The 19470-nt window shown below is 39.2% G+C and overlaps 1 protein-coding gene across 1 annotated transcript in view; it reads left to right on the plus strand.

Annotated features, from left to right (window-relative positions):
• The window catches only part of LOC145334076 (uncharacterized), a 31016-nt gene that overhangs the window by 1080 nt on the left and 10466 nt on the right, over window positions 1-19470 (plus strand). The window contains exons 3-15 of the mRNA XM_080179362.1: window positions 1213-1300; window positions 1834-1906; window positions 2576-2706; window positions 3053-3152; window positions 10691-10805; window positions 11140-11204; window positions 11532-11604; window positions 12278-12384; window positions 12972-13117; window positions 13848-13932; window positions 15699-15756; window positions 16851-16931; window positions 17441-17519. Coding sequence (XP_080035488.1) covers window positions 1213-1300; window positions 1834-1906; window positions 2576-2706; window positions 3053-3152; window positions 10691-10805; window positions 11140-11204; window positions 11532-11604; window positions 12278-12384; window positions 12972-13117; window positions 13848-13932; window positions 15699-15756; window positions 16851-16931; window positions 17441-17519 — 1201 coding nt within the window. The remainder of the gene's footprint in view (window positions 1-1212; window positions 1301-1833; window positions 1907-2575; window positions 2707-3052; window positions 3153-10690; window positions 10806-11139; window positions 11205-11531; window positions 11605-12277; window positions 12385-12971; window positions 13118-13847; window positions 13933-15698; window positions 15757-16850; window positions 16932-17440; window positions 17520-19470) is intronic.

Below are 19470 nucleotides of genomic sequence, written 5' to 3' on the forward strand. Positions count from 1 at the left end.
ATAACTATTCAATCTAAAACTCAAAGGATATCAATGTACCTGTATTTTCGGATCAAGTGCAGTTCACGATACACTGTTACTGTGGTATATTATCTCCAAAAATGTATAAACTTTAAAGTTTGCAAGCGGCCAAACGGCTGAATGTATATATTATGTACGCACAATCTTTTAATTCACAAAAGAAGGCTAATCTACAATAGCAATTACTTAATAATATTCAGTTATCTCGCAGCGCCCTTATTTTATGCAGTTTCTTTAGTCAAGCTTTTCAGCTGTTCTCCATTTGATCTTGGCTATTAGGATTATTTAAATGCATTTTAATGCCGCTTATAACATGTACGGGCATGTACGTACAGGTAACAGACTTTAAGGTGAACACAGTAATAGTGTCTGACTGATTATGACGTAACAAAAAAAAATTAGCCAATGAGAGGCCGTTATTGACCAATGGTAAAATTTATAGTGGCCTCTAATTGGCTAATTTTTTTTGTTACGTCATAATCAGTCAGACACTATTACTGTGTTCCTTTAAGGTTAATAAATCAAAGATAATCGATCCCAGGAACAGTTTACCGTAAAGTACACCAAATCCGTATTTTTAGTAGTACAAAAAAAGTAGGTCCAATGTAAATAAACAAGGATGACAACATCCATAAAAGCGAAGCACTGAAACGGTAGGACAAACGGACATTAACACTTGTATAGTATCTGAACTGAATAATCAGAATTTAAAAGTATAAGAGCCGAAACAAAAGTGTAAGTAAATTTGTTGAAAAACTGCTTGAAGCAGGATAATGTTTATGGACATACTTACATTTTTGGACTTGATTATAGAGTTGCTTCGTTTATAATATTGTTCTTTGTTGTCCCAGGAATCAATATACCAAAAATCAGATCAAACAGATAATTAGAACACTTGAAAATTTGTTGTTAAAAAAGTAGAAAAATCAACATGTTTAAAATGGACGTACGGACATTCTGGTAATGATTATAGAGTTGCTATGCTTTCTAAATCGTACCCAACTACTTCAGGAATCACCATGCAAAGTTTAAAATCGATAGGACAATTCTAACATGCCTAAATTAACGAATAAAAGCTATCTATCTCGGACGGACGGACGTACGGACCAACCCTAATTATAGAAAAGCTTCGCTTTTAAAAATGAAAATGCGTAAAATTTCTCACTACTATTAGTCAGTCCGTATGTTTAGGAGTAGAGAAGCATATGCTCTACTAGATGAAACTCTTCCTGAGATGCAAGATTTTTCAGCCTGTATTTGGATCAAAGTATTTTATCAGGTATAGTATATAAAAATGAAATTTTATAAAAAAAATATCATTTTGTAACCCACTCTGAGTTTGCTACTCTTTTATGCAAAACTAGCGGCTTCGCCCCTAGTCTATAGGCGCTTTGCCCCAAGAGGTGATCAAAAAAAATTAAGGTGAAATTCGTAAAAGGACCAAGGAAATCTCCTGCAAAAAAGGACCAGGGAAATCTTCTGCAATAAAAAAAAGGACCAAGGAAATCTTCTGCAATAAAAAAAAGGACCAGGGAAATCAGACGGACGGACAGACGGACGGACGGACGGACAGACATCATTCTACTTTTATGCAAAATGTCTGACTCTCTGTACATATTTTGGAAATAACATAGGGTATCAATAATAGCCATCAATTCCAATATTTACTCAGTCCGGCTGGTTTCATTAGCACTTATAAGTTTGATTAATGAATTTTTAAAGATATTAAAAAAACATAAACGTTGTAAAGCGTAAAAATGCCAAAAAACATCATGTGTGGATAACCCGTGAAATATATTTTAATTTGATTAGAGAAAATCTGGTTCAATATGGTCATACTGTGTACAAAAGCAGGGTTCTATAGATACGTTCTGTGCAGTTCTTAGTAAGTAAATAGAATCCTTACAATAAAGTAACAGGATGTTTATCTGTCTACCTGTCTGTCTGTTTGTACCGAAGGATTTCGCTAACCGCTGAATCAATTTTGTTCTTCTCATAGGTCCTGGGAAGGTTTATAACTATTTTGGGGGTGAGTAACACTACCCCCCCAAGAAAAATTGTTCTAGAAAAAATTGCACATCCCAAAAAATATTTTTTCTTTTTCTGAGCAGATAGCTTTTAATATAGAAATATATCGTTTTTATGTTTATGCATATAAGTATCATTGAAACTATTATTTTTGCTGCTTTTTATTTATGGTTTGTATAAAACCCTTTTTTTTTCAATTTGTGTGATATTTCTGTACTGTTTTTGACAATAGAACATTATGTAACAATAAAAGTGAAAGTTATTTTGAATAATAAGCTTAATTAATATTAAAAATGTTATCCTTATAGAATATTGTAACAAAAGTATATTTCATTATTTATAAAATTAACAAATTGAAAAGAAATAATATTAGTTGCAGAATATTTTTGAATCCAAACTAATTAAGCTGTAGGAAAATACCGGTTTAAAGTTATTTTTAATCTTTAACGGATTCTGTTGATGTAAAGTTACCCTAATGCCTTACTTCTACATGAATAATTCCGAGGGTAACATTATTGTTTTCTAGGTTTACAAGGGCCTAACAACGTGGTATTCATGGTGGACGATATTTCATTTGAGGTTCAGGTGAATGGGACCATGGTCCATCATATTGATCAGAGGGTCTCAATGTGGAATTTTATTTGTACCACTTATAAGGTAATCTTACGGATCTATTTGGATTTTAACCCCCACGGAATGCCCTTACTGACTGCATCCAAGCCCCTAGTCCATGTAGGGGGCCTTAAACTTGTGGTAGCCAATTGACTGAGTGAATCTTACCTAAACCAATTAAAATAAAGCCTGGACTGACCAATTTTAACCTAACCAGCTTAACTGTAGCTGCTAAATCTTTTATTTTTGATTTGTAACTGAAAAGAAAAGAATTAGCACATTACTAAAAATAAAGGCATTTTTAAACTGTGAAGAGATGATTATTTAAGCCAGAAAATTGGGTATTAATTACTACGAAAACATTTTGAATTTACATAAAATATTTATTAAGGGAGGAGACCAAACCGGAGAGTACCAAATTTACATGAACGGAGTAAAGGAGAAACAGGCAAATGTGAATGTAACTACTAATGGAAAGAAAATAACAACAGGTGACCTTATGTGGTATTCGGCAACCGTGAGCCATGTCTATGGCACCCCTGATCTGGGGTTCGGTGGAGGGTCAATGGCCCTCCCCCGAGTCCTGGGGAAGGGGTCTAGTGACCCCCTCCCTACGCTTAGAATTAATGATTGAATCTGTCATGTTTATTATGGTTAACTGTATTCTTAATTCTCCCCACCCTTTCCAGGGATGGGGGAATCATTATTGCCCAAACTGACCATTGTATATGTATTATTTATGCTTTTATGTTATGATTATTTATTCCTATCCATGTAATTATTGTTTGTTGTATATAGCTTCAGTATCTCTTAACCCTTCAATAAAGTGACAACTGAAAATAGATGTTGATCATTATCTAGTGAAAGCTAGAGAAGCGTAGCTTCTCTATAGTAAGGTGTCCACGTCTGTCACACTGCCGTAATCTAATTGAACTCCGGTGTCTGCCATTTATCCTCGGCGGATACCACAACTTTGGTGACAGCTGTGTGAGATTACGGCGAACCACAAGTGTAGAGCAGACGCGCATCTGAGGCTAAGGTACTCCCAGCAGTGAATCTGGCAAAACTGACGCAAGCAACCTGAATTACCCACCCTGGACAGCAAAGTTTAACTCTGCATCCGGCAGTTGTGGAAGCGAGACAGCGAAATCTGACGAATAACCGCGAGCAGCGCTGATATCTAACGGAGAATTGAGCGCCAAAAGGGCTGAAACAGGCCTGCGGACCGGCTGAAACAAGCCAAATAAGTGTAAACGGCTGGAAATAGGCCAACTTTACTGCAAGAAATAGCAGGATCCGAACCAGTGGCGCTAGCAGGACGGGACATTCCCTGCCGCCATCAGCCGGATTTGGATCAGCGGCGCTAGCAGGACGGGACATTCCCTGCCGCCGATAGGCTGAAACATGCCACATAGCTGCAAGCTGCGAGCTAACATACGAGTGTAGTGCACCAGAACAGAGAAAAACTACGTCAACCCCGAGTATCCTGAGAAGCTACAACGCAGCCACCCATCTAGAAAACAGATATTATATCACATTTGCAGGGATTACCACCCTAGTGTGATGGCCAAACAATAGATTTATGAGCAAAGCTTGGCAAACAAATTGTTGTGTTGTGATAAATCTAAGAATAGAACAGGCTTGGATTACTGTGTATTGTGATAACAGCTAAAAATAGAACAGAGTTGGTAAACAAATCTGTTATGCAATTGTGATAAGGACAAAAATAGAAGCTAGATGTAATATAATCAAAACAATCTCAAGCCCACAGCACAACAACAATACACCCCTTATTCCAAGGGAAAGGGAGGGGCCCCTCTCCATTGAAGGCAAATACAATCAGGGTGATATAATAGATAAGCCTAAGATTAAGAAGAAAAGGCCCTATTACACCAGCACACAGTTACCCCCCTCCCTCACAGGGGGAACGGACGGAGTTACCCCCGTCCCCTCACGCGCTTCCCCCTTCCTACCCACACTAGACTAAGTCCGTCTGTAGTGTGGAGCTAGCGATCGGATACACAGAGCGCCATTCACGGGTAGCGCAACAGAGTGCGGAAAATATCATAAATCCAACGGACGAAGCGGACCAATGAGAGAGCGAGTTGAGGGGTGAGAGCGCGTTTTCCCCGTGTGCGCGGATTTGACGGCGCGAACGCGCGTTACAAGGACAGGAGATTCCACGCACACACACACACACACACTCACACCAGAGCGGAGCTACTCCATAGCATTTAACAGGGGTATTTTTAGCAAATAAAGAATTGCAAGTTTCTTTCCTTCTAGCTCTAGTGTGATAAGGGAAAACCCAATCAGTTCCTGACAGCAGTTCAGACCCTCAACATCTATCTACCTCTACCAGCCTACCCTACAACCTCAACACCTAACTAGTGATAAGTACAGCTAAGTTATATCTTTGTAACTAAACGCCCAACCTAGTGATACAAACAGTGTTGGCTGTTAGGCTAGGAAGCCTCAAGTGACAAACCATTCAATTTTAGTACTGTATAACTTTGTGCCCGCCGTTTCACCGTTGACCCAATGGACCAGCATCAAGCCCCAGGAGGTGACCAAGCCCCAGGATGGCTCCAGGATGACCCTCAGCCGGCCCCAGCCGAGTACCGCAAGCTGATGCTGAGCAATCTGCCGGAGTTTAGAGGGCCGCCCAAGCAATCCTGGTCGGCACATATCCGCAGACTTGAGATGTCATGGGCGGCTTACCGCGTACCACCTCATGATTCCCTCAACCGCCGCAACGCCCTACTACTGTCACTGGTAGGGCAAGCGGCGGAAATGGCGTCCCATCTGTTTGGCGAGGCAGGCCAAGCCTTGACCTACGAACAGGTCAAGACCGAGTGTGAGTTGCTATTTCGCCCTGCTTTTGAATCCCAAACGCTTAAACAAGCGTTTAGGGATTACAAGCAACACTCGACAGAACCTATACAAGCGTACATATCAACTAAGTGCGCCTTGTATAGGGACGCCTACAACCATGAGGATCTTGAGTTGTTGGTGGACGAATTAAATCGTGGAATTCGTAACGCCAACGTAAAACGCCTCATGATGAACCATGAAATTACGAGTGTACCTGAGTACACTCGTAAGGCCATGTTCACCGTGACCATGGTTACTAAGCAGCTGAAGGAAGGTGTGTGCTTAGTGGACTCGACCGACGGGCTGACTGGATCTGCCTGCATCCAGTTGCCCCAATATGATGAGTCGGAGCCAATGGAGATTGGCTCCTTGGCTCCGGGTCTCCACCAGATGGGGAAGGTCGCTCCAGATGACAAGGTTCCAGGCCGCTGCTACCGCTGCCAGGGGAGAGGCCACCGAGCTCGAGACTGCCCAACGCCTGTGGAAGTTAGCCTAGAGGAGAGACGCACCCAGCCACGCCGTGACCGTTCTGCCAAGTGTGAGCGTTGCCACTATGACGGTCACACGGCGGCCGATTGTAGAGCCGACTGGGCCCAGGTAGCCAGCCGCAGGCGCACCGCCGACAAGGGTGCCCCTCCAGGGAAGCCCAGCAGAGTGGCCCATATGGAAGGGAGCGCGCCCCCAGCACCACCACAGCAAGCAGCCGCCCCCAGAGCTGCGGACCGAGCCGATGGGATGCCGCAGTTTGGGACTGTCCCAGCTAGGATCAACGTACTGGGCGGCGCGGCTGAACCCAACCGGGTTGGCCTAGGCTTCAGTCTTAACCATCTGGGGCCAGAGCTGATACAGCCCAACAACATAGCCGAGCCAGAGGTGCTGAGGCCCCAGCCTTTTAGCCTCAACATGATGGAACCTGCCCGACTGAGCCTACCCAGCAAGAGTGGAGGGGCGCTGCCCAGCGTCCCTGAGACGGTGTATGGGGAGGCCCTGGCAGCCGCTGAACGAGAGAGGCAGGAGGTGCTAGCCAGCACCTCTGCATCGATGTATGGGACGCCACCCGGCGTCGCCACCTGGGATGATGGGGGGGTGCTATCCAGCGCCTCCCACCTGGTGCCTGGGGCGACAACCGTCGCCGCCACCGAGATACCTGGATCCTGGAACGAGCCAGCCTCCAACCTGATGTCTGGGGCGACAACCGTCGCCGCCACCGAGAGACCTGAGTCCTGGAACGAGCCAGCGGTCCCAGAGGAAGGGGTGACACCCGTCACCCCCAGTCAGCCAGCGCCACCAGCCTGCAGGGAGAGCCCAGCTACATGCCAGCCAGCGCCACCAGCCTGCAGGGAGAGTCCAGCTACATGCCATCCAGAGCCCCCTGCCAGCCAAGGGAACCCAGCTGCTCAACATCAGGATAAGTTGAATTTGTTAAATGTGTTGTATCCAAAATATTGTAAACACCCAGCCTTGCCTGTGCCCCCTGCACCTGAGGCTGGGGAGATTGAAATTTGGGAAAATAAGGACTTGCCTGTGCCACATGCACCTGAGTTCCTAGGGCAGGGGAGGGCAGTGAGTAAGGGCGAGCCTGTGCCACATGCACTTCAGCCCCATGCCACTGGGCATGCCTTGGACAAGGGAAGGGAGCACTTAGGGCTAGGGGAGCCGACACCCAGGCAAGTGCCAGTCGCTTGCCAGTCTGTCATTGGGGAGGGTATCGGGGTGCCTCGGCCGCATACAGATAACGCTCAATGGAAATTTGTATCTAGCCAGGAGCAGCCCAGCCGTGTCCAGCCCCAAGAAGCAGCCGTGACCAGAGCTGAAGATCCCCAGCCGCGTGTACGAGGAAGATGGTTACCTGGAAGCCTCTCCCATTGGTGGATGGTCCTGTGGGGCCTCCTGCTGGCAGCCGTGTGGCCTACAACCAGCTACGTCCTGGTGGGGTGGGACTGTGCCAACCCCACCCATGTCACGTCTTACAATAAAGAAAAGATGTGTGACACGGAGCCCCTACACCAGGAGGTGCCCCTGGGCCATGAAGTACACGTCCTGCAGCAAGTCAAGGTGAGGGAAACCACTGGGTTCAGCTGTCAGCTCACCGTGTCCCAGTGGACATTCAGGTGTGGGGTATGGGGTCACCTCAAGGTGACCTCGGTCCCCACCCTCATGAGGCCAACCAAGATAGACCCAGAAGCGTGCCGAGACCTGGCCAGGAACCGAGTATACACGTTGCCAGGCAAGACCCAGCCACTGACGTTCCAGCTGAACCACCCCCTGTTCTTCACCATTGACATGGTGGGCGCCCTCGTCAACAGCCCCGAGGGGGTGGGTTGCGAGGGGGAGGACGTCCACTTTGAGGGCCAGCTATACCGCAACGAATTAGTGCTCCAGGAGCGGCGGCTGCTGGTCAAGGAGGAGACCTATGTGGTGGAGGATGGACGGGTGGAGTCCCAGTCTGACCACCTGACCCTAGAGTGTCCCCATTCTGAGCTGTCCTGCATCACTGGGGAAGCAACCTACGTGTGGGACCACCTGGGAAGAGATTGCCCCTTGAGGCTGATCCGCAGCCTCCAGCCCAGCCTGGTGAGGGATGCATATCTGGTTGACCATCAGGCCCAGTTTTTCATCAACATGACCAACCCCACCTCGATTGTGAACTGCGACTTCGAGGCCCATGCCACCAACCATCCAGCGTTGTTCGTGGCAGCTGACCCAGCCGCGGCTGCGCTGCCCAGAGTGTCGGCCAGGGATGTTGACGTTCCCCTTCAAGCACAGATCCATGCAGGTTATATTGGGTTTACCCTGGAAACGCGCATGAAAAGCACTGCAGCAGAAGAAGTAGCGGCCAACTGCTGGAAGCTCCAGCAACTAGATCCAGCCCACCCGGTGCGTGTCCAGGGGAGCACGTTCTCGGTACTGAGGGGAGACATCCTGCTGCAGCTGACCTGCCAAAGGCACAAGTACGTTGTCCGCGAACACAAGGAGTGTTGGGACAAAGTGCCAGTAGAGCCCACAGGTTTTGTAGACGCTGTGACACGGGTATACAGTGAGCACGCCACCAAGATTCCCTGCTCCTCCACCTACCCCCTGACTGTGCACGCGGAGGAAGGCTGGATAGAGTTAACCCCTGCGCCCAAGAAGAGGCCACCCCCGCTGGATACGCCTAAGCAGTTGTTGACAGAACCCTTAGATGACTTCAGTTCAGGTGGTTTGTATTCGCAGGCTGAGTTGAACGACTGGCAACAACTGCTGGCGTTCCCAGCATACAAGAGTGCCATGCTGACCGGCCTATCCTATGGCTCCTGCGTTCAGCAAGGCAGCTGTTCGGCCACAGGAGACCATGGGATAGTGTCCTACAACATTGACCGACTGGCGGAGGAAGGAGAGGCAGCCCTGGATGTCTGGGCAGGATTTAGACAAGCCATCCACGAGTGGGGAGATGGCGCAGCCATACTGTGCTTGCTGTTGTTGATCCTCAAACTGCTGGGGGACCTAACCATCATTTCTCTGGCAGCAGCACAGGGAGGAGTCCGGGCAGCCCTGAATGCGATATCACAAGTGTTCCTGTACCATCCAGCTTTATATAGGAAAGCGCTGGCTAGAGCCAGGCTCAACCATGCCAAGTCCCGGGACTTTTCAGTGGACTGGGATGCCATTCCCATCGGCAGGGAAGCAGCCGAGGAAATGGTGTCTATGAAATCAACTGACAGCGGGCATGACCGCCCAGGTAGGCCAGGACCGCCCTCTGGCAGACCCCGCGGCCCCTCAGGAGGACAGGCCGCTGCTCAGACAATCAACCTGGCAGCCAGTGCCCCAGCTGCTGCCAACAACAACCAGCAGGCCCCACTGCTGACCGTTCCAGCAACAACTGTGCCACCAGCAAACCTGATACCTGCCGGCGCTGACCAACGTATCCAACCCAAGGCAGCCTCTGCCTTCTATCCCACATTGGGAGCCCATCAACCCTAAGAAGATACTCACCACTAGGATTCCATTGAATCATTATCGTTTGTATATATTTTAGCCCTAAGGAGCGGGCCGAAGGCCTCAACCACTGTCGGAAGTCTGGTAGGGAAACCACCTCCCAGCCTTCCGAGGGGAGAGTTGTGGTATTCGGCAACCGTGAGCCATGTCTATGGCACCCCTGATCTGGGGTTCGGTGGAGGGTCAATGGCCCTCCCCCGAGTCCTGGGGAAGGGGTCTAGTGACCCCCTCCCTACGCTTAGAATTAATGATTGAATCTGTCATGTTTATTATGGTTAACTGTATTCTTAATTCTCCCCACCCTTTCCAGGGATGGGGGAATCATTATTGCCCAAACTGACCATTGTATATGTATTATTTATGCTTTTATGTTATGATTATTTATTCCTATCCATGTAATTATTGTTTGTTGTATATAGCTTCAGTATCTCTTAACCCTTCAATAAAGTGACAACTGAAAATAGATGTTGATCATTATCTAGTGAAAGCTAGAGAAGCGTAGCTTCTCTATAGTAAGGTGTCCACGTCTGTCACACTGCCGTAATCTAATTGAACTCCGGTGTCTGCCATTTATCCTCGGCGGATACCACACTTAGACTCATTTTTTCTATGAATTTAGTTTTATAATAGTTATTTCTCGTACTCATTCGAATCTGGTGGATAGGAACCGGTTCTCATCCATACGAAAAAACCTTGTCCAGCATCGTATTATTGAAAAACAAAAAGACAAAATCTATGATCTTGATTTCCTGGTCGCTGCAAATAGTTTAATATTAAATTGATGGCTGCATTTGTGGTTTGGTTTTACAGTGCAGCTGTGAGCGGCTGTGGACACTGATTCTTTTTTATCATACTAGGCCAGATAAATCCTAAAATAACTATCAAAACCAACAAATTTTGCAGATACTTCCTTAACTTTGCAGTTATTTTAGGATTTCACTGGTTAGAATCGATATTTTTCAAAACGAAGAGAGAAAAAATCCCCCCCTCCAGAAGGAAGTCCCCAAATTTTTTAATGTATGAACGCGGCTCTTCCTTGGGCGAAATAATTTTTTTCACTAATGGGTTTTTATACAAAGTTTAAGCAGTAGTAAATGGTAGTACATTCCAAATCCAAAATCGACCCACCCTAGTAGATATCTAACACAACTTGTATAAATAATTCTTTAAATTTGAATAGGAGGGAAGTTGTTTCTGGGACAAGATCTGGATAAATATTGCAATGCCAATGATAACATGACCATACAGGAATGTTATGCATTTGAAAAGCACCAGACATTCTCGGGAATGATGAGGTAATTATTATTTGATATGATTGCTGTGAAACAACTTTGATAAGAATATCTTTATAATTCCTATAATAAATGACGTCAAACTGGCCTACCATTGGTCAATTAAATGTACACAGGCCTGCCATTGGTAATTTAGTCTGTGTATTGGACTATTATTGGTCATTTTTTTTGTATGACGTAATTTTTTAGAGGCACTATGAAGAGCTTCGAGGTAAAATATTATTCTTTCCTCTATAAGTTGGATAATTGTAAACTCAAAGGCGAACAAAAAGTATTGTAAAAGTAAAGAAAATTTTCTAGGGTGATAATTATGTTGGTTAATTTTAACTTTTTTTAGTGAGTTGAACTTCTGGAATCGTATATTGACGGATCAAGAAATTGCAGATATGTCAAAATGTGCAGGTTTGTTATTTTTTTTGTAAATTAATTTTCTTTGCAAATAATTGTCTTATTACTTTAAGCACATTTTTAATTTAAGTAAGTAAGCTATGAGCACAAGGTTCATCATTTGGCAGTGTGAGATTATTTACTGTATAACTATTTCAAAAACTAGCGACTATACCCTTAGATGCCTTTACAGAGTTTAGTGGTAAAGGAAAACCAAAACAGTTCAGCGATAAGTAAGATCTTTGCTACAGACAGACATAATTTTTTTATTCCTGAAATCTCGGAATACAACTTTGTTTTATGTATGGTTTATGATTCATGATAAAATGTATCATTATTTAGATCCTATACAATCTGGCCTAGTAATGGAATGGCTGACTGTAAAGTGGCAACTTGGAATTGTCACCACAATCAAGTAAAGTTTAAATCAATAATCACAATATTAATAAAAAAAAGCAAAATATGTTTCATAGAAAAGAAAGAAAATCAAATTTCAAATAATAATTAAGAATATTAAATAAAATTGACAGACTGAAATTGTTAATAGCAGATTAGATTTAAGTTACAATCTTTGCTTTTTAATTTTCGGACAGTGATATATTAACTGCATGAATACTATTCTAACTCCAATCCTTCACAATTCTATTAGATATAAATATCTTTACATATAAGAAGTGTAGTTTACAATTTCCCGGTCAAAAAGGTGTGTGTAATTGTAGCGAGTATACAAACATACTACACACGTCACAATCATACACCAATTTTCTTACAGGGTTTACAGAATTAATACTTAACGTTATTCAGTAATTGTTCTCTTCCCTGACTCATTAACTTTTCCAATGTAGTTTCGAAACCGATTAATATCCGCTGGATTATCACTGGTTATCAGTCATACTGAAAAATCAATAAAAGCAACGTATTACAGACAATTTTACACGAATAATAAAATAGAGATCATAAAATTAATACCAGTTTTGTTAGCTCGTGCTTTCGGCCCCTCGGGGCTAACAAGACTGGTTTTGCATTTAAATATCAGCAGAAAGCTGTCTATAATACAATGCGATAAATAACTTTTTATTAATATTTAGTGACACAACCTTGTTGGATTATTGTAAACCTGTAGAGAACTATAGCTGGTTCATGTTTCCAGAGAAGAGAACACAAACCCAGGCAGAGAGGCTCTGTGCTAATCTAGGTAGGCAACATCACATTTATAGTTTTGTAAAGTGAAACTTGTAGCTGGTTAATAACGATACCTCCATCCCCACCCTTTGCCCCATCCCCTCCCTCCTACTGGATGAACGAAATGAACAATATATTATGTTCATGTTAGCAACCCAAATTGATGACCATTTTTCACCTGTCATAAGAACACAGTAAAAGTGTCTGACTGATTATGACGTAACAAAAAAAATGAACACAGTAATAGTGTCTGACTGATTATGACGTAACAAAAAAAATTAGCCAATGAGAGGCCACTATAAATTTTACCATTGGTCAATAGCGGCCTCTCATTGGCTAATTTTTTTGTTACGTCATAATCAGTCAGACACTATTACTGTGTTAAAAAAAAATTAGCCAATGAGAGGTCACTATAAATTTTACTATTGGTCAATAATGGCCTCTCATTGGCTATTTTTTTGTTACGTCATAATCAGTCAGACACTTTTACTGTGTTCCTGTCATAACATCAACGTTTATTCTATATCTATTATTTTTGTACCTTTAAATTACAGACATCATATAAAACTACATTAACAAGGATCTGTATTTTACATTTAGGAGGGATGGTTGTGTTACCCAAGAATAAAACTGAGAACGACCATGTGACAACTATAGCTACCCAGTATTATACCAAGTGTGAGGCACATCTCAAGAGCGGAAAAACCATCTGGGTCGGCATCAAAAATGATAAAACTGGTTGGAAGGTAATTTTAAGTATGGCTTCGAAACCGGTCAATTTCAGTTTAATTAGAACCGCTTCTCAGTAATAATGAAAAATTATGTGTAGCATCGTATTACAGAAAAATTTTCCTTAATGTTAAAAAAATAGAAATAATTACAGTTTCTGGTATAAATCTTTTATTTTTTTTCTGTCTATAATACGATGTAATAAATATCTATTAATTAATAATGCTACAGAATACACTGCACTTTAACATAACCTTAGACACGAACTGAACAATATCAATGATGTCCAAAATATACGGAAAACAGAAAGTTAAAAAAAGAGAGAATAGTTATTTCTCGCATCGTATTATAAACGGCTTTCCGCGGATATAGAAAGTACAATTATGAGATTAAAACTAGTTTTTTTTAGCCCCGAGGTGCCGAAGGCACAGGATAAAAAAACTGGTTTTAATGTTTGTACATTTCTATATTCGTAAAAAGCTGGATATAATACGAAGCTAGACATAGTTTTTTCAAGTTAAAAATTAATATTAAGAGTATACCAAAAAGTTTCTGTTAAGGATAATTTAATTTGTTACGCCAAATTAAACCCAATTGTAAAAGGAATCTTAATACAAAGTTTAAAATTAAAAAGACTGTTCTAACATACCCAAATTAGTGATCAAAGCTATAAGTTATGGACCTACGGACCAACCCACCATAAATTTAGACAAGTTATAATTGGAAAATAATATTTTTTTCATTTAGAGCATGGCTGGTGAAAACGTCAAGTTTTTTAACTGGCAAGGAGATAGAATGTCGGATAATTGTGCTTTTCTTTACACCAAAACAGGTAAACAAATACTTCTTTCAAACAGTTTTCTATACTAACTTATACAACTAAACCCCGAACCACTTCATTATGCAATCTACATTTTCCTGGATATTTTGTCTACGGTAGACCATAAGTGTACAGCTTTACAGTACATTGTTTCTATTTGTTAAAGCAACACGTATGATAAAAGAAAAAGATTCTGTTTAAAGTAAAATGCTTATATTTCAATCAAAATCTATATTTTTGTATTTTTTACCGATCCACTTCATTATGCAAATCAAAAGAAAATCAATGAGAAAACGTTTGTTTTGCCCTTTTCTCCACTTTCAAAAAATAATTCTGATAAAATAACAATTTTTTATGGAATTTATGCATTAATTATAATGAAAAACAGTTTAAGGTAGATTTTATTGATTTTTCTAAATAAGAAATAATTGAAAAAAAGAAATTCTATCCCTATCACTTTAGAGGACAGCTGCTGACCCCCAGTCTTATGGATGAAGCTAAATACATGTAAAAAATATAAATTTGCCTGAAAAGTATACAAAAATGTTTTTTGATGTGTTAAAAAAATCCATTTTAAAATCTTGATTTTGAGGATGATGGCCTTTAAGATGCTCTTACTGGTGGTGATGGTGAGCTAAATGTTATCAAAGTGCATGCCCTTGAAGAAAACTTATATATTGAACTATGGTCCAATTTTTGTAGTCATAGCAGCCTCCAGCCAAGCAATATTAAAAAAGAAAAAAATTGCAATTTTAATTACTAAAATTCATAAAGTAAATAATGTAGTTTTTAGATAATGGTTATATTTCATGTCGAGAGGCTCCACTGGAGGCTGCTATGACTACAAAAAATGGTACATAGGTTAATAGACAAGTTGTTGTAATGGTCATGTACTTAGATAACATTTAGCTCACCTTCACCACCAGTAAGAGCATCTTAAAGGCCATCATCCTCAAAATCAAGATTTTAAAATGGATTTTTTTAACACATCAAAAAACATTTTTGTATACTTTTCAGGGTAATTTTTATCTTTAACATGTATTTAGCTTCATCCATAAGACTGGGGGTCAGCAGCTGTCCTCTAAAGTGATAAGGTTAGAATTTCTTTTTTTCAATTATTTCTTATTTAGAAAAATCATTAAAATCTACCTTAAACTGTTTTTCATTATAATTAATGCATAAATCCCTTAAAATATTGCTATTTTATCAGAATCATTTTTTAAAATTGGAGAAAGGTGCAAAACAAACGTTTTCTCATTGATTTTCTTTTGATTTGCATAATGACGTGGATCGGTAAAAAATACAAAAATATAGATTTTGATTGAAATATAAGCATTTTACTTTAAAAAGAATCTTTTTCTTTTATCATACGTGTTGCTTTAACAAATAGAAACAATGTACTGTAAAGCTGTACACTTATGGACTACCGTAGACAAAATATCCAGGAAAATGTAGATTGCATAATGAAGTGGTTCGGGGTTTACATAAGTACATCCAATTCACTATTAAATGTATAAATATAGATGTATAACCCAGATAAATACCTGTTGTGGGGTGGGAACTTTTAATCTCCTGGCAAATTGCTTTCTGCTTTTTTTTTGTGGCAAATTGGCTGTGTTTATATTTCCAACGCTAGTTGCTGATATTCAAAGAATGAAAATCGGTACAGGGTTCCCAACTCCGTGTGTAGAGTTACTTATAGTTCGTGCCCCCTCTGCTTTTTTACTTTGATACTATTTGTAAGAGGTCCTTGATAATGTTTATGGTTTCAATTTAAGGTGTTGGTGATAGAGGTCTCTGGTCGTCCTCAGTTTGCAATGATCAAAATCCTTTCAGGTAATTTATATGAGCTAAGCCCGAAATTTACTTTGGTTTTTATTCTGTTTTGTTCTAAATGAACATATGATTAAAAAACCTAAAACCTTTTTATGCTAAAAAACTGTAATCCATAGGAAGATCGACTTTATAGAACTTAAAAAAAAGGCGGATGCCTAAAACTGTTCCATATATGGCAATCCAACCATTCAGTATTTTTAGTCCCAAAATAGGTTAATTGGCGGCTTATGTTCACTGCTGCCGAGCCCTTTAAAATAAGACTATTACACACTATAAAATATCATTAAAATTTTACAGAAGATTTTATACTAATCCTCTTCTTCAAATATTTGAGATTCCTTAAAAATGAAATAAAAAGAATACAAAAGAATTATAAAAATCCGTCAAAAATTTAAGATATGGTTTAAATTCTAATACTTCAGACTGCGATTACACGAAAATTCTTAAATTATCTCTTTTTTCATAAATAAAAAGAGTAAATGTATCCGTTTCAACCTCCAATTCTTTATCTTTTAACCTAAAATATTTTCAAAAGCGAAGCTTTTCTATAATTAGGGTTGGTCCGTCCGTCCGTAACGGATAGCTTTTTTCGCTAATTTAGGCATGTTAGAATTGTCCTATTGATTTCAAACTTTGCATGGTGATTCCTGTAGTAGTTAGGTACGATTTAGAAAGCGTAGCAACTCTATATTCATAACTAGAATGTCCGTACGTCCATTTTAAACATGTTGATTTTTTTACTTTTTTAACAACAAATTTTTATGTGATCTAATAATCCGATTGATCTGATTTTTGGTATACTGATTCCTGGGACAACAAAGTACAATATTACAAGCGAAGCAACTCTATAATTAAGTCCTAAAATGTAAGTATGTCCATAAATATTTTTCTGTATCAAGCAGTTTTTCAACAATTTCACTTCCATTTTTCTTCGACATTTATACATTTATATTCTGATTATTCAGTTCTGACACTATACAAGTGTTAGTGTCCGTTTGTCCTACCGTTTCAGTGCTTCGCTTTTATGGATGTTGTCATCCTTGTTTTTTTTTACAATTTACATAGCCAGGTCAATTAATAGTCTTCTTAATCAGGGTGTGTACAATGTGTGAGTTTAAAGAATTCCGACCAGAATATAGAATTAGAGGGCTCTGCAAAGAAAGTCTACTCGATGTGTAAGTATTTTATCATTAAAACAAGGATTAAACATCTGCAAAGCTACTTTATAAAATTGTTTAATTCTTATAATAGTAAATTCACTAGAAATGTGAAACCAGAGCGAATTGTCGGTAACAGTGTATGTAGGTTATTTGTATCGGTATATCATTACTTGAATTTTTAACCAGATTTTTTGTGTTCTCTGATAAAGTAATACTTGAGGTTGGCTAAAATAACGATACTCCCCATTCACCTCTTTTCCCTATCCCCTCCTCATCTACTGGATAAGCGAACTGGCCAATAAATGAGGTCCATATGAGCCAGCTAAATTGACGACAAATTTTTCCTTCTCAGTATATCCACGTACATATAACCTATATACATTGTTAATCATTTTAGAGCTCAATTTGTAAAACAAAATTATCCATAAATTCTTTTTGTGGGAGGATATTTTTTTCCCAAGCAAAGATATCTAAATTTTATTTAAATCATAGATTTTCGCTTTTAATTTATTTATATTTGTTAGAGAATATGTGATAGAACCAGGCAAGGAGAATGCTTCAAGAATTTTCTACAAGGGCGACGTCAACTCTAAAATTACCTGGGTAATTCAAATAAAGATGCTGTGAGTATTGGTGCAAAAAATGGGGACAAATTTCAAATTGTTTTGGCGTGTGACGTCATATCCCCATCTCTTTTCTAGGGGGTTTCTTTCCTCCTTCCCTTTTCTTTTCCTTTACTTGTGACGTAAATAAACAGCCCCGTCAAATCAATTTAAAATTTGTCCCCATTTTTTGCACCAATACTCACAGCATCCAAATAAACTAAATTAAACAAGGATGGCAACTTGTATTACATTGTTTCCAAATAAAAAACAAAAAGGAATAAAAAGATATATAAAAAGCTATATATTTGAATAAAAAAGAAACACAATAATCTTTAGAATTATAGAAATTTCATTGTTTGATTACAATTGATTTATTTAAAAAACACAATATTGACATATAGTTTAACATTTTTTCTTCAAATATTATAAGCAAGGTAAAAAACTTATTTTTTAAAATGTCTATTTAAATAAAGTAATTAAATATATCAACCATTTTAACATATTACTTTAAAGTTATGAGAAATAAATGTTTTGAAATTTATCAAAAAGGACAAAGATGACAACAATAATTAGTTAGGAATAGAATAGATTAATTAAAATATACAAGATTAAATATTTAGTTGCCAAGTAATTCACATTTACCTTCAGTATTCTGTTATACCATAGCATAATAAAGTGGTGTTCAGACTGACGACAGATACATAAGTTATATAGTAGCAACACTCTTAAATGGAAAAGTACTAAAAACCTACATAAATGTCATTCAACAAAAGTAAATAGAACCTCAATGGAGTAGATACATATTTCATGAATTGAATACTATTTCACATTGAATGTTGTTATTTATTTGTATACATGTCTTTATTAATTGATGTATTTGAAGGCCTTTTTATTTATTAACAAACATATAAAACTGTACAACAAAAGAAATGTTTAGCCAAATACAATTAAAATCTTTATCTTTGATATTTTTTCTTTTAGAAAGACTGTTGAAAATACTGGTAATTTCCCTTAATAAGCTTGCCAAGCACTGATACTCCCTAATAGTTATTTTTTATTCCGTATGCCTTTCCGTGACCTAACCAAGCAGGATCCTAAGTACTCAATAAAATCTTACCTGACCTAAAAAACTACCTCACCACTTTATTTTCAATTTAGTAAATTTCAGAAAAAACCTTTACTTCATTTTAAATCCTTAAGAATCTTGTACAACATTTAGATTTCTATAAAAATGCATTGGGTATTATGTAAGTAACATCCAGTAGACAACCAATACTTGAAAGATTTTATTAGCCTGTTTATGGATTAATTTCCCGTTCTAAAATGGTTACTGTCATTCACCCGACAAAGAAACACAAAAGCGGTCACACACCCTCTTAAAATCGCGATACAAACGACGCGACGTCTGAAACAATCAATATTACATGTAATAACTAAATCAGATAGTAATTGTGTTAAATGTGATGTCAAAGTCAAACTAACATTAATTGAAATTATTTTACAAAAATACTGATTTTAGATTCAATTAATAAAATATTTCAATATCATATCAGTCTTCTAAAAAGCACTGTATCCCTAACCTTTTTTATCCGAATTCTTCTTTCTTATTTTTATTTTATCTAGTTTGAATATTTTTATTTGTCACCCTCCACCCCCCTTCAATTCCATTTCCTGTTCTTCCCTGAACTTTGTGTAACGATCAGTCGAGCGGTCTACGTGATCTTAGTAAACATACATGCACACCTACATAGAATATTTAGAAAGACAGACATTTGGTAATTTTATAATTCCTATTGTTCCATTTTGTGCATTTGTTATTGTACATAAGCCTTTAAGTAAAATATGAGTAATATTTGTTTGTTACAAAAATATTTTTTTTGCAATTTTTCTTTTCTTTTCATTACATAAACTTTATATTTAATTAACTAATGCGTTTATGCATGCATAAA

Source organism: Acartia tonsa, chromosome 2 (genome assembly GCF_053477335.1).
Source record: "Acartia tonsa isolate MP-2025a chromosome 2, ASM5347733v1, whole genome shotgun sequence".
Taxonomy (NCBI): Eukaryota; Metazoa; Arthropoda; class Copepoda; order Calanoida; family Acartiidae; genus Acartia; species Acartia tonsa.